We start from the raw sequence: 15,939 nt of genomic DNA, 5'->3' as shown, positions 1-15,939 counted from the left end.
CTTTTTCATTTAAATTGCTCTGGCATCGTATCATAATGAAAAGCGATTTAGTGCAATTTGCCTTTTATGCTATTATTTTCTTATTAAGTCTTACGGTCCTTCAAAGGATGGATGGTCATTAAACATACAATACATATATAATGCATGTATTAGTGGTTTAGACTGAGTTAAAATAAACTACTAAACTAAATATCTTTTAACAATTAATTCAATTAAATAGTTTAAGACCTAAGAAATCTTTTTTTTTTTGATCTCGTTTTAATGAGGATATTAGCTTCAAGTTATAAAAATATGAAAATGTAATGGGATGGAATGAAATATGTATATAATTTTTTAAGCAAAAAGTCAAAATAAGATTCTGGCATTGATTGATAACTTGGTAGATATATAGTATAGTGTATATGAATGAAAGTATAGCTTATAAAAGCCACATTAATATTATTTAAATTAATAATCTAAATAAACATGAAAAACATGTTATTATGATTTTAAGTATTACTGTTTTTTTATTCACATAAAAATTTTATGAAGACCTAAGTATATTCTACTTTAATTTAACCCTAGCTCTATAGTTGCCGTTCGGTTGTCTGATAATCATACCTCATATCGGATATCCTCTTTCGCTTAGGTCGCTTTTCGTCTTTCTTGTTCTTATCCGTGGTGATTTTTTTCGGGTGGTATCACATTTCAGTGATACCACTAGGCGCTATAAATAAACCGTAGCTGTCGTTAGGGATAAGGAAGGTACTTGGAAGTTGTCCACCGAGTAAGAACAATCAATGTGTCATCATATAAACTAGAACATCCTCACGTCACTAGCTTCCTGGATGAAAACACTAAAGTTCATATTATATTTCCTATTGATATCACTTCATAATTGAAAATAGAACGTTTTCTAAGCAAAATAGAAATATTTTAACATAAAATTTTAAGAATTCACAAATGATAAATAATATAATGTTATTGTTTTTAAAATAATAATTTCTTTTTAGTCTGATATTATAGTGATGATATCGTGGTGTCCTTCCGACGACTGTATGTGACGCGCTTGCGCTGTGCGCCATAGCATTCAAATTGATTGCATCCGGCGTAAGGGAAATGTGTCGTATAACCAATTTATATTTGCTACTTGATTTGACCACAGCATTGCATATTAAATAACTAATATTTACTATATTCTTCTTCCTGGCATTAATCCCGGCTATTACTAGGGTCGGCCTTCCTACTCAACCTACTCCACTTTGCACGGTGTTTTGCGTCCTCGGTGGTTAGACCATTGGCTCTCATGTCCTGCATCACGACATCCAACCAGCGCTTCCTTGGGCGTCCGGGAGGTCGCGCTCCAGGAACTGGTGTAGCAAGGCACTTGCATCCGACATAGTTCTTAGGCCGGCGCGTAATGTGGCCAAACCATCTCAGGCGACGCTCTTGGAGCTTATCCGCTAACTAATAACTAATATTTACTATATTGTCGCATAAGAAACCGCTGCGAAGATTAAGTTCTTTTAGAATCATAACAATAACGAATAACGGCTTATGATTAATAACGATATACGAACGACGAGGAAATTACTGTATTTTATATCAATTTTCACTGAGTAGGTATAACGTATAAGCAATAATTTATTTAGTTAATCATTTTATTATTTTAGACCGTTCTTTTTTATCAAAAACGATCTTAAATAATAAAAATCCAAGTTCTTCAAATCGTTAGAAAATTTTCATTTCAAGATTTTGATTTACATAACTAACATAACATAAAGAGCGATAGGTATTATGACACACACAAATTTAAAACGAAACACAAACATTTATGTAAATATTCTATTCTATTCTATTCTATTCTAATTTATATACATACTCGTATAACAAAGTAACTAAGCCACTTCGTAGCGCTCGGGCTGCGTGGGCGCTCGGCCACTTCGCCGCAGGAAGTCTGTATTACCTTATTATATCCGACAGAACGTCATCCGTCTACCGTCCTTCACCTTACTCTTGACTCGTATCAATTTACATCTATGAATGGTTGATACGTCCATGTATTTGCACGTGAGAATTGATAAGCTGGAGTGCACCTCTATTCAGTGGTGGATCTCGTGAGTGGTGATGTAATTGCATTCCGTTTAAGTCAATTTAGTTAGCAATATTCGTACTTTTGCCAGTTAGAATACCAAACTCTTCATAATCTAAACTCAATCTATTTCAGCTTCACGCTCTATCCCGTATATAGCAGGGTAGGCAGATGGAACCTAGTGTTAAGGTACCCATGAAAGACATCCACTTTCTTCCAAGTTTTTCGAGGCATTGCGTGTTGAGTGGCGAAACTCAACGTCGAGCTTTTGCCTTAAATGAAGCGTCGCCAAGCTGTCGCGAAGAAATGAAAATAATAATAAATAATAATTCATTACCTCGAGTGGGAATCGAACCCACATCCGTCGTGTTACAGTCATGCTCGTGTAACCATGCGCCACGACGACATAATCCATTAATTTTTTTCCTCTGTCAGAAAGCAGACTTTTTAGGATAACAAAATTAACTACTAAGCCCTAGTTATACTTTATGTTTATTATTAACATATATTAATGAATGGGGTGGAGTGTCTTACCACTAGGTTCCCTCAGCCTACCTTCCTATATGCGGGATACAGTATAAATATGGTTTATATATTATTGAAAACTAAATGTATTTTAAAATAAACTTGAATAGTTTACCGAAATAAAATAAGTTTATTTTATATAGAAAAGTAAAGTAAAAATAGAAGATCGTCACATGGTAACATATCACCCGGGCAATGAGGCGAGAAATCGACTGGACTTGGGGTTGGAACTTCTGAAAGTACACTTCATTGATTCCGCCTACTGCTCTGTAACTTTAAAAATATCTAACCATTTTTAAGTAATCTCATTTTTAAGTAGTATTTTTAATGGTCAAACAAAAACATTAATTTATTTTTGTCGCTGTTATCAATTATTTAATTGTTTAATTTTTTTAGTTCACAAGGAACATGAATATTAGTTATATCATTTAAAAACGTGTGTCAACCTTAGACTCTCGTCGTGAAGAGATGGAATTAAAAATATTAGGTGTATTTTTACTTCACTACGATAACAATTTACATAGAATGCTTCAAGGTTTCAATACTAATTAACTTTAACTTTAGATTTAATTCGAAAGTAACTCTGTCTATCTGTTTATCTGGGACGTAATCACTGCCAAAGCCAAACTGCCATATGCCAGAAAAAAATTTACAAAAAATAGTAAGAAATATTAATATTGAATAAAACGATGCGTACATCAACAAAATACATCATAACACAGTATGAACCACCACGGATTCGTCCATTTGGCACCCGGCTCAGAACTAATGCATTCATCAACGCTTATTACATTTCATATATAGCTGTTTAAATATTTTATTGGACGTTTGTCGTGTTTTGTGGTGCATTCTTCCAAAAATGTGCATTAGGAAACTTTTCCTACAGAAAGATAAGATAATAAAATAAGTCGTAAGTTTCAATTGAATTCATATTTATATTTATAACAAAACAATATAGAACTATATCTATACAATAAGTTATAAAAAAAAATTAAAAACACCTGATGTAGAACCACAATAGTCCAGCTAAGTTATAAGAAATAAAAAATGCCTGAATAACAATTCTCAAGCTATAACCATTTTCCACTAACATTTAAAAGTTAAACATCTCGAATACCTCATTTCGAACCAAATAAAAAATAAATACAGCCATAAACTATTTTAATTTTTTGGCAGCATGCTTAAATTAAAAATAGAAATTATTGAAAATTCTGATTCAGTGTGACTCACCAGATTTTTTAACTAAATGTAATATCTAAAAATACTTGTTAGGTTAAAATGGTTTACTATTTATAGTTAGTTGATTACCTAGAACTCCATCCACTCTTCCTTTGATTCTTATATGTCAAAAAAAGTAAGACTTATTATATTGATCTTTATCCTTATAGCTTAATTGTTTTATTAGAACTCCATACATTTCTGATCATCGAGATTTATATGTCTACATATATTTGTCAAATACTCTCTCTTTCAAAGTTAATTCTGTCTGTCAAATATTTTTTTTACTATTTACTAAAGTTGGCGCATCAGCCATGAGAGGAACCGGCGCAAAAAAACTCAGCGGGACCTTTTTTTATCAATTATTTATAGATTAATACTTAATTATTTATTATATTAATATTTTTAAACCATCTAGCAATCCCTACAATAATATATAGCCACAAAATTTCATTCAAATGATTTGAAACGTTTAGGAAGGGTCGGGTACAGAAGGTATAGATAATTTAATAAAAAAATACAATAAATACTAATGTAGTTGAGAGATTCTAATAGACATCATTAAATTTACAAAAATTTAATCTCTAGTAATTCTTGGCGACATGGGTTTCATCAAAGATTTATGTGCTGGTATATAGGTACATTTTCACGGCACAAGCGGAGATTAATAAGCGTTTCACTAATATAACATTAGTGAAGAATCTTAGAAATAACATGATAACGAAAATAACGAAAATATCTCAAGTTCTAACGAAACAAAGTGTATTTTTTTTTCATTCAAATTTAATCTAAACAATACAAACAACTCTGCTTCCGAATAAAGAAATGAATTAAAACGTCATAAAATATGTAGTGCACTACCGTCCAAGAGATAACGGTGTCCCGTTTAGTAAATGTATAAATTGGGAGGTCAAGTTAATCAAATTCAGTTCCTATGTCCTTGTTATAAGAACCATAGGCTTTGGCTTCGAGCTCTCATACATAGTATACTATACTATAGTACGTACGTATCGTAGTGGCATCAAGTTATATTAACATAGAGGCATAAATCCAACCGTACCTCAAGTCAGCGCTGAATTGTTGTTGAATAATATTCACATAAATCCAAACATGAATTAATTATCGCTGTTGTCGACTGTCTTACATAATTATGTAATATGGATCATATAATGTTGTTATAACTGTTGTATTATAATATGGTATGTTGTCGTTAAACATGCAATGCCTCGAATAATTCGACGGAAATCGGGGAACAGAGTGTCTTAACTCTGTTTTTTATGCGTACCCTGTTGTGTGCGGGATACAGAGTGAAGCTATTAATTAATTTTTAATTTTTGGTTAAGTTTAATATAGTTTTATTGCTGTTATTAGATACAAAGTTGCTGTTATTAGTTAATGGATTTTACAAAGCTTTAGTTTATTTCATCTTGATGCAATTATATGTAAATAACACGTTATTAATGTAAAAAAGGCAATGACGTCGTGGCTGACTGTTAACGTGACAGATTATGAGTTGGATTCCAACTCAAGAAAATCAAATAGGTATTTAGTATTTTCATCTCCCCGCTCTGGTACCAAGGCAAAACGCGGCGTTGGGTTCCACCACTCAACACACAGTGCCTCCAGTTCGGAGGAAAATGGGAACTGGAATGTCCGGTAGGTAAATAGACATTATATATATAGCGTAGAACAAAATTATATGGCTTTCTGGTGTATATATTATAGACGTATGATGTACCTACCTATATTTATACAAAACTTTAAAGAATATATCTGCTTATGCCCGGAAAAAATCTGAGTAAACCGTCAGTTACAGGACGTATGTACATAAAATATACTCTAAAAATACATGCAGTGTCCTGTCTGTATCATAAAAAATATTAATATCTATACAATTACTACAATTATCCATTTATTGACGGAATTGATAGATATGTAATTATCATATCTAAAGTATAAGTAAATTATGGAACTGGATTAAATCTTGGTACTGGTATATTTGAATATTGACATCTAGAAAATTCCTAAATCTAGAATATTTTTAGCGAATACTCAAAGAAATCGGGGATATCATATAAAAATTATAAATTATTTGAAATAATCTAAATTGACAAAATAATCAGTAGTAACTTATATATTAGGTTTTCTAGGATGTAAGTAACGTTTATTTATTAAATAATTATATTTAAATACTTTTATTGCTACCAATTCTGATTAGGAGAAGATTAAATATACCTATGTACTCGTACATTAAGATTTGAAATTAACCGACGGAGCTTTGTAAAACGGATTGATCCTTACATAAGGCAGATACGATGTCTAAAAGAAATCTTGAGGATGACACTCACAGGCACTCAAGGCCCTTAGAAAATATATTTCGAGGTTTAATATTTCTATTTTATTATACCTATATCATTTGTTCCTTTGCTAGTCGATGGCTCACCTTGAATTAGTTGCCTCTCACGATCGGGACCCCGTCCATGTCTTCGTTGCCGACCGGCGGTACGTCACGTCACACGGAAGAGCCCAACTCGCTCGCGCGGCAAAAAAAATAAACAAATCGATATATCCGAGGAACAAGCGAGCGTTCGCGGACAGGAAGCTAGGATAATAGCGAAGCCTCGTCCGGTGGTCGGAGACGACGGGGAGGGGTGGTCCGGAGCCACGCCCAGGGGGCGGGGCCGCAGCCTGCGCGGGATCATCACCCCTTCGATGCGCTGACATTCTTACCAACAAAAGACCAGCCACAATGCCTATGGTATTTTCGAGATAAGTCTCCGCTTCCTATCTTATTATTCTCGATATAATATTTTGATAGTGATAACCATAACAGCTTTAGATAGATTTTTTTCGTTCGTACGTCGTGTTTGTTGTGAATTCAGAAATATGTTTAATATAGTAGTACCTACTGAGGACATGTATTTGAGTGATACATATTTTTTTATATTATATATACTTGACACGTTAGAATAATGTTTATAAGAGTTCTTGTGACATATTATATTATATCAGCTAGGTAAATTTGTACCTATTTTTGTAATTCCATATTTTTATAATTAAATGCGATCTCAGTGTATATTACATTTAAATATTGACTATAAATTAGTTTTGTGGCTGTCGTTGCGGAGCGGCACAAGGGTGTGACTGCAACGCGACGGTAGTGGGTTCGATCCCCGCTCGAGGAAGTGAAATATTTGTTTACGTTTATATTTCCATTTCTTCGCTCTGGTGTCGAGGCAAAATGCGGTGTTGAGTTCTGCCACTCAACACGCAATACCTCCAGAATTCGGTGGAAAGTGGGGAACGGGGTGTCTTAGACTAGGTCCCCTTTGCCTACCTTGCTGTGTGCGGGATACAGCGTGAAGCTGAAAAAAAAAATTATAATCTTTTATAATTGTATGAATTGCATATGCTTAGATTTTTCAATGTTTCTCACTCTATATTATACGTGCTCTTCTGGCTCCTACATGCTGATATGTATCTGTAATTCATAGGTGGTACATATTATCAGCATCTCTTTTTTGTTTTCTCTTTTGTGAAACCCTTAGCTATTACGTTCAATTTTAATATAATTAATGTGATGTATGATGAATAAAGAATTATGTTCATTCATTAGAATATTAACATACATTTAAGTCTTGAACTACGTTCATAGAAAATCAGAATAAGACAATACGTTCAGCATAAAATAATATAATCATATTGTTTTGTAATAAAAAAACTACTTCTTCCAACCTAAACAAACTTTCATCAAACTAGCCTTATGTATTTTCAATAAAAAAAGAATCATCGAAATCGATTAGCGGGATATTCAGTTATTCGCCCATTTATCGCGCACATAAGTACTTAATGCAAATATAAAACCTATGTGATCTTCTCATTGTTATTATTATCAGAAATGGATCAAATCAAAATGGGACGCGAGGAACATTAGCTTTCAAATAAAAAATAATCATCGAAATCGACTTAAGAAGATTTAGTAGTAATGTAGTTTTAGTTAGTCAAAAAGAAAAAATATTTCACTTCTTCGAGTGGGGATCGAACGTTTTTGTTAGTCGGTTAATAATCTTCTCATCGTTTGTTTTTTTTTATTTGATTTCCCTACCCTTTATATATTTGATTTCACTACCTTTTATATATTATATTTCTTCAGCTGTCATTTACCACCTGTTTTTTTATAGGTAGATTTTGTAAAGGAGTGTATGCTATATCTGTAAAGCGTCGTCTTCCAGCAGGAGATATCAGAGAAATGAAGAGTGGTATAGCTTACAGACCAAAATATACCAGTCGGAGATAAAGATATAGTAATTTATTCACATTCAAGACATACATTTTAATATATTATAAGAAAATCAATAACATTTTGCTAATCTCTTTATATAAAGTAAATGTTATAATAAAAACTTGATGAATGTTTTGAATAAATAAATGCTCCTATTTAAAGATGTTTTTTTTTATTATTGGATATTTATTTATCTGCAGTGCTGTTACGCTCAGAAAGGATGGTGGCGGAAGAGGCCTGAGCCCCAGCTCAGCCGGCTGTAAAACACATAGTCTCTTGTTGTTTTATTCTGCTTTCATTTCAACAAACAAACTATTACATGTTTTTGAATGTCATTTTTTATATGAGATTTAATTTTTGTACTTAAAGAATAATTTGTATTAAAGTATAAATATAAATATACCAAATCAAAAATAAGATACTAAATACGATTAAATAAGATAATGTTTATCTTAATACCAGGTAGATAAAGTAAAGGCTAGAATAAAACAAACTAATATAGTCAATAATTAATATATAATAGTCAAGAAACATTTATTATTAAGGTGTTATGATGCACTTAAAGCTTTTTTAATTTCTCTTCCTAAAGCTGCCCCAAGTGGTGGAGGTACGGCGTTTCCAATCTATAAAAAAACATATTTTATTATTATTATGTAAAAAAGTGATGAAAAACAATATTTTTGTGTCAAGTAAGAAAATAGTTTGTGCTGTGCTTTGAAAATCGATTCCACAATTTTTATTTTTAATGAAATATAAAGAAATTTCATGTTATTCGTTTTAATGTTTGTTGCCATTATATAACACTTTCCTATAATAGTGGAAAACAATATAATTATAAGTAGTATTATTACACAAATGCCCAATGGAACAACAGTGCCAAAATGCTATAGTGTGGGTTCGATTCACACACAATAAAATATTAAAAATTACCATTTCTTCGTTCTGGTAAGAAGGCAAGGCTCAAAACATAATTCCTCTAGAATAACGTAGTACGAGCACGACAGAGTACCAACCTGTCGGTGCTTGTCGAGCACGGTGCCCGCGAACAGGTAGGAGTCGCGGAAGCCCTGCGAGCGCGCGCACTCTCGCACTGACACCACGCGCGCTTGCTCGGGGTGCAGCACGCGGCCTTGCTTGCCCATCGGCTCGGGGTCCGTCACCGTCGTGCTGAAGTACCCGTCCCACGAGATGCGACCTGCCGGCAATAGGGAGTCATAGGACTAAATGACAGCTTGTGGTGTCGTGGAAATGATTGTTGTAAATGTAAAAATGTGTACTCTGAAGGAATTTTCTTTTTCCCGTTCCGGTAAGTAGTGTGGCGATGAGTTCCGCCACTTAAGATCGTCTCGAATTCTTTCGTGTCGATGGTGCCTGCATATAATAAGGGCATGTTTTGCTCTTAAACAATTAAGATGTAATGTGTCCACGTACCGTACAGGCCGGCCCAGTTGTTGTGCCGGTTGGCGGTGTGCGGCAGACACCACGGGATGAGCGTGTTCTCCTGCTTGTCGTGCGGAGAGCACGCGCGCCCAGCCGCGCACGCGCACACGCCGCGCGGCGCGCCCGTTCCTGACCGCCCGTTCTTCTTGTCCTCGTAGCGATATTGAAGGACCTGGTGTGTATACAGTTTTACATTATATCGTTTAATTTTTTTGTTTATGCGCACATAAATTTTCTGGCTTTGTAAAATAACAGAGGTCTGGCTACTATCACCTGTTAGGTAATAAGTAAACAAATAAATGTAAATAATAGAATCAACCCGGTGAGCGTACCTTGCAGTGGGTGCGGTCAGAGAGCATCACGGCCACGTTGGGCAGGTCGCGCCAGTCGGCACCAGGCGCGGCCGGGACGCGCTCGATGCGCGCCTGGATGAGCGGCGCCATGCTCTTGCACACGTGGTCGCGCAGACGCGCACCCGCGTCGCCTCCCTCGCGCCCGCGCACCAGGCGCTGGAAGTACGTGGCGGGCGCGCTGCCGTACTCCAGGCCTGGCACGGGCGGCAGGTCGCCCATGGCGTCGCGCACGCAGCACGTGCGGCGCGGCGCCGACTGCGCCTCTTCCCATTGCGCATCGGCGGCAAAGCGCTTACCGTCCACGGTGGCGGAGAGTGCGCAGGCGCGGCGACTGAACACGTGCGTGGGGCGAGGGTAGGCAGGCAGGCGCCGGCCTGGCGCCGCCGCCAGCACCACGAGGCGCCGCCGCGTCTGCGGCACGCCGTAGCTGCCCGCCTGCAGCACGCCGAACGTGCACTGGTAGCCCATGTCCAGCAGCGCCCGCAGTGTCAGCTTAAGCACCATGCCTTTCTTGAAAGCGACAAAGTTCCTCACGTTCTCGAGAATGAAGTACTTGGGGCGGTAGAAGTCGCAGTAGGAGAGGTAGGAGGCGACGAGGGAATTCTTGAAATTAGAGTATTCTCTGGAGTTGAAGCGGTTCATGCCAGAGAAGCCCTGGCAGGGCGGGCCACCGCATAGCAGCTCGACCTCGCCGCGTGCGGGCAGGCGCAGGCCGGCGGGCGAGTGCGAGGCGCCGGCCAGCGCGTGGCGCAGCAGCTCGTTGCAGTCGTCGCGGAACACGATGCAGGCGCGATTGTTGAGCTCGTAAGCGTGCGCGGCCGCCTCCACGTGCTCGACGGCCCAGCGACACTCGGCCGCGCCGGATTGGTGCAGACCCTCAGACAGCCCGCCGCAGCCGGCGAACACATCTAATGTTCTCAGAGGTCTCACTTTGGCTTCTTCTATTTTGGTGACCGGCTCTACTGCTTTGCTCGATTTTCCTTTGCCTTTACCCTTTCCCTTTTCCATGCGGCCTACGCCTTTGGCGTGCTGAGGGACGTCCTCGATCTCTCCGGAAGATTTATTAAACGCCGAACGGAAATATATTCTATTCGGATCTCTTTCGAGCCAATCGTATAGATAGTCTTGCTGAGGAATGTTATCTATGTAGACTAAGTGGCACGGGCCTACGACGCTAGAAAATGAAACTTCCTTCAATTCTTCGCTCCAATAGACAACATTGAGATCCTCATTTTGAGGAAACCTACTTGTAGTATTTTCTGGCCTATATAAAATATTAACTTTTAGGTATATATCTTGAGGTGCGACGAGAGGGCCGGCTCCAGCCGCGGTGACTGCTGCAATGTGCCCTACACAAAAAGGCTCGCCTGTGTCTATATTAGAGCCTCGTAAATAATTGTCACTCTTTCTATAATATTCTGGATACATGTCTTCATCAACCTTTTCTAGTTTCATTTTTCCATTATTATCTTTATCCATTATACTATTTTTAAGTTTGAATGTCCCTGGTTTAAGAAATACTCCACCACCTTTCTTATAGTTATCATCTTTCCATCTAACCGTCGTCCACTCGGTTCTATTGGCATCCACAAAGGACGACTTTTCTGAGATTTTATCAAAAACTTTAGGAATATCTCTCGCATCCCGTTTAGTTTTTCGCTCACATGAAGGACAAAACCTGTGTTTTCTTAATTGGTTAGGGCACTCTGGATCTGCCGGCAAATCCTCAAATCGAGCAGTAAATCTTTCATAGTACTTTTGGTAGAAGTATGTTTTACCATCATCTTCAAAAAATTCTTCAACAACTTCTTTTCCACCCAACTGGAACCAATCTTTGGGTGGTTCTTTTCTCTCTACGTGCGCTTTCCTCAATATCGACGACAAAGGAGCACCATGACAGCATCTATCACCCAGATAAACCTCGCGCGGGTCTCCGACCTCTCCTAAGACTGTGTCTGATGAACGTATAAAAACTTCTGCATGAAAATATCCAGCCTTAGGATTAATTATTTCCTTCCACATGTAGGTAACTCTGGCGACCATTGCCGGTACGTTGGGTTGAGATGTCTCCACCATGACGTAATCTCCGATCCGCAGTTCGGCGCCATCCATCTTGACGCTCTCGTAATATACTTTAGAGGAGTCCGCCTTGAGGGGTTCGGCCAGCCACTTAATAGTTTTATTGTGGGCGCCAGTGAGCTTGACGGGCACGGCGTCGTCGATATGGTCGGTCCGGTGCGCGGGCGAGTCGTCGTCGTCTGCGTCGTCGTCGTCGTCGTCGGCCTGCTGCACGGCCATGTTGGGGCAGAGGCGCCGCACGCACGCCTTCTTGGTGCGGCCATGGCCACCGAACTTGGCCATGGCGCGGCACGCGTTGCACTGCCCGCAGTCTGGCATTTGACACGCTTCACACACTCCGCACCTCTTCCTTCTCAGTACCAATTCGTGGTTGGTTTTGTCCAGCTGATTTGTAAAGAAACTTTCAAAAGTTTTCCTAACTAGTGGAGTGGTAGTGGCTTTCGTCCACGCTTTTTTATTAACTTTCTTGTAATCTATTTTGGCGTGGACTTTCCGTTTTCCGAATTTTATACCCATCAACTTAATAAGTTCTCTCATGCATGGGAGTGTAATAAGAGGCTCAGAATCTTCATCAGTCTCCAAGCTCACGACTTGGTCACAAACAAACTGAGCATGTTTATGTAACATTTCCTCTGTCATTTGGGCGCTATCCAAGTCTGGTATAGAGTTTTCTCTCACTACTTCAAGCAGATCTTCATAAGAGGGTTGAAGATAGTGATACTCTTCTAAATATTCTACTACTACTTTGCTCAGCCATATTTTTTCATACAAATTATTCAAAAGAGGTGTATATTCTGTGCTCGGTTTAAGTAGATTATATTCTCCAAATTCTGTAGACAATGTAATACAATTTCTTGTCCCTCCATCAAAGCCATGTATAAACCTTAAAAATATTATGGTATTATTTAGGTTACCTTTATAAAAATGTTTATTTACAAAATATAGTAGTTTAAGCCTTAAATGAGCAGATCATTTTTTATGTAGAACCTTATAAAAACAAAATTTCTAATGTCCTACTAGAATATACTATTTATAACAATAAATAATATGGAAAATATCCAATTAGGGGTTAAATCCTTAATATAATAACATTTTAAGATATGATTATTTGTTGTAGAAAAAACTTAATTATTAAATATTTTCATTTTCTCACTCTAATAACAGAACAATGAGCACTGCATCATGTACACTGCAAGTGTACATTAGGAAAATAACATTCAAATTTCCCACTTCCACTCCTATGTCACTTTGTTTCACTACTTGAGGACAACTATCTCGATACAAATTGAACAACTAAGATGAAATGCCTTGTTTAACACCTACACCTTTACTGATTTAAAACTTGATTATTACATATAACATAACAAAATCTTACTCTAAGCAAAATAGTTACTAGCAAGTAAATTATAACATCACAAAAAAAAATTTACCACTCTATAATGGGACCAACATCTTTTACTGGTATAGAATCCTCGTCAATATCAGGAGACTCAGTACATATGGATTTTAGGTAACCTGACATGTATATCCTGACATCACTCTCTACAAGTCCACCATCAATGGGACATAAGTGACCTTGTTCATCAAATATAGAAAACCCTGTTATATTTGTTTGTGGTCTCTCCATAATGTCACCTTCTTCACCTAAACCAATTAAATAAATTTCAATCTATACTAATATAATAAAGCGGAAGAGTTTGTTTGTTTGAACGCTAAGATCTCTGGATCTACAGGTCCGATTTACATTGTTTTTGTTTTGTATGAAAGCTGCATTCTTCAGAAGTGCTATAGGCTATATAACATTACATGACACATATAAACTAATATATTTTAAAGTATTTTCTAATTTGACATGCAATTTATTCTGCCATGTTAATAACAACCTTCGCGTCGCTACACAACCGTTTTGTGACATTTTGATATTCATCCTTATGAAAATAAATATAATAGTCACTTTTAGCATTTTATCAAGATTGAAATTATAGTTTACTGTATAACATTCTAATAAATAATTAAGGAAATGTCATTGATTTGAAATGACCTAGCCTTCGGGCGGCATAGTATGAGTATGACCGACGCGAAAATATTCTTATAGTTCAAGCAGGCGTAGCCGCGTCCGGGTCCACTAGTACATTATGAAATCAAAACCAATGAGATATTATCAATTTATTCAGTTAATATTGTTAATATAAAACAAAAATAAATTGTCTCAACAAAACTCTACTCAACGGCAAGGGAATCTGATTAACATTAGATTCTCCTTTGCCTACACTCCATTCTCAAAGCACTGCTCCATTTTCAAGAAATTTAGTGTTGAGTAGCAGTCTCAAACCCATATTTTGTCTTCTTAGTAAATTAAAATTAGCCTCACTGTCTCTCACACAGCAGGGTAGGCAAGCAGGACCTAATATTAAGACTTACTTTGTTCCCCACTTACCTCCAAATTCTGAAGGTATTGCATGGCAGAATACAGCACCAAACTTAGCCCTCAACACCAGAGCAAGTGAATGAAAATTTAAATAAACATTTCATTTCCTGGAGTAGGAATCAAACCCACAACTAGTCTTATTTACAAAGTTACGTCAATAATTTTACCTGATAAAATTGCTACATAATAATTGGTTGATAGTTTAAAATGATAATGTTATTAAAATATGTAATTCATCTCTTTCTTATTTGTAAACAAATAATTGAGACATGAGTGGATGAAGGCAAAATTTTGCAAAATTCTAATTTCAAGAAAATCTAATTTAAAGGTTCAAAAATTCAAAAACTGATATAACTACATTGTGTACATGACACATCCATCAATAAGTGAAGTTCTAAAGTTCTAAAATAGCCACAAACTTGATTGTTCTAAAATTGTTTGTATGCACATAACATTATTTCATGTATAGAACAACAAAAATCTAAAAATGGAACTTATCCATTCATCTTCAATTGTGTAGTTGAAGTGGCCAAAACCGTGAAGTTACTAGTTAGACATAAATATTATTCTTACCAGAAGCAAGTACCAATTTTTCATCAGTCAGTGCTACATATTCTTCTATGGCATTTTGAGGGTGCCCTTGGTAATATAAAATGTCTGAATTATTTAAGAATTGTCCGCATATGTCACATTTTTCTAAATCTGCTATCGAATTTTTTTCTACATTATTTTTCAATTGCTCTTTATCATCTTTGCTGATTTCAAGTTCATTATTATTTACATAATTAAATTTTTCACTGTCACTATTTACATTTAGGTCATTATTTCTTACAATATTATTATTATGAGGTTCATCTTTACATGAAGCATTAAAACAGTTTACATCATGTTTTTTCTCTGCTTCTTTTAATATGCTCTCAGAACATTCAATGTTTTCTTTTTCATCAATCTTCTTCCTTTTCTAAAATATAAAATGTTTAAAACTGAGAACATTTCCTTACAAACAAAAAATGATATTAAAAATATTAAACCTTACCGGATTATCAACACTTAATTGAACTTCAGGACTTCTGTTGCGTTTAGTTCGGAACATGTTATTAATCTTTAACTGATGACTTTTAACCGATAGGTTTTCGTGGACATCATTTATTGAAGGCATGGCCGGCGTTTTTAATTCCACTCTCCAAATATTATGTATGTTTAAAGTACCTTAAAAATTTTATTTCAGTTGTTTTTTCACTCTTATGATAACATTTTGAGAAAAAATAAAAAAAATAAATTTTTGAGAAAAAATAAGTAAATAGTGAACAAAAACTTAATAAAAGCACAGAACACATTTACTCTACTTACTTAATTTTGAGTAAAATACAGTTTTCTATATTTCATGACAGTTGTCAACAATCAAATAAACGATAAAGCGCGGGAACGTTCTGTTGCTTATTTTATGGGTATTAGGCGTGCCAGTTAAGCTTAATTTACTTCTCTATTCTTTCAACAGATTTCTTTCTTTTTTATGATAATTAAATAGATCGTAATTACATAA

General features: G+C 36.3%; 2 protein-coding genes across 5 annotated transcripts in view; both read right to left on the bottom strand.

Annotated features, from left to right (window-relative positions):
* Positions 1-6,403, bottom strand: part of Ets65A (DNA-binding protein D-ETS-3) — a 65,046-nt gene extending 58,643 nt beyond the window's left edge. For 2 of the 4 annotated variants that reach the window (XM_085206311.1, XM_085206312.1), the window contains exon 1: positions 6,258-6,403. Coding sequence is in view for 2 of the 4 variants with exons in the window: in XM_085206309.1 (XP_085062435.1) it covers positions 601-605 (5 nt within the window). In the remaining 2 variants the exon portion in view is untranslated. Of the gene's footprint in view, positions 1-600; positions 1,022-6,257 lie in introns of those variants that run through there. The other 2 variants (XM_085206309.1, XM_085206310.1) reach the window with 1 other exon arrangement.
* A 2,190-nt stretch (positions 6,404-8,593) lies between these two features.
* LOC146527083 (DNA (cytosine-5)-methyltransferase PliMCI-like) lies at positions 8,594-15,884 on the bottom strand. The gene is made up of 8 exons (XM_085206156.1): positions 15,747-15,884; positions 15,433-15,605; positions 14,970-15,357; positions 13,399-13,612; positions 9,869-12,851; positions 9,528-9,708; positions 9,110-9,291; positions 8,594-8,719 (listed from the first exon to the last, which is right to left on the bottom strand). Exons 2-8 carry the CDS (start codon positions 15,553-15,555, stop codon positions 8,645-8,647), a joined length of 4,146 nt encoding a protein of 1,381 aa, XP_085062282.1. The 5' UTR covers positions 15,556-15,605; positions 15,747-15,884; the 3' UTR covers positions 8,594-8,644.
* Positions 15,885-15,939: the final 55 nt, after the last annotated feature.

The sequence above is a fragment of the Heliconius melpomene genome, chromosome 21 (genome assembly GCF_056956725.1).
Source record: "Heliconius melpomene rosina isolate 202511_hmr_F chromosome 21, ASM5695672v1, whole genome shotgun sequence".
Taxonomy (NCBI): domain Eukaryota; kingdom Metazoa; phylum Arthropoda; class Insecta; order Lepidoptera; family Nymphalidae; genus Heliconius; species Heliconius melpomene.
Note: the sequence above shows the minus strand (reverse complement) of the source record. Positions and strands in the feature narration are given on the sequence as shown.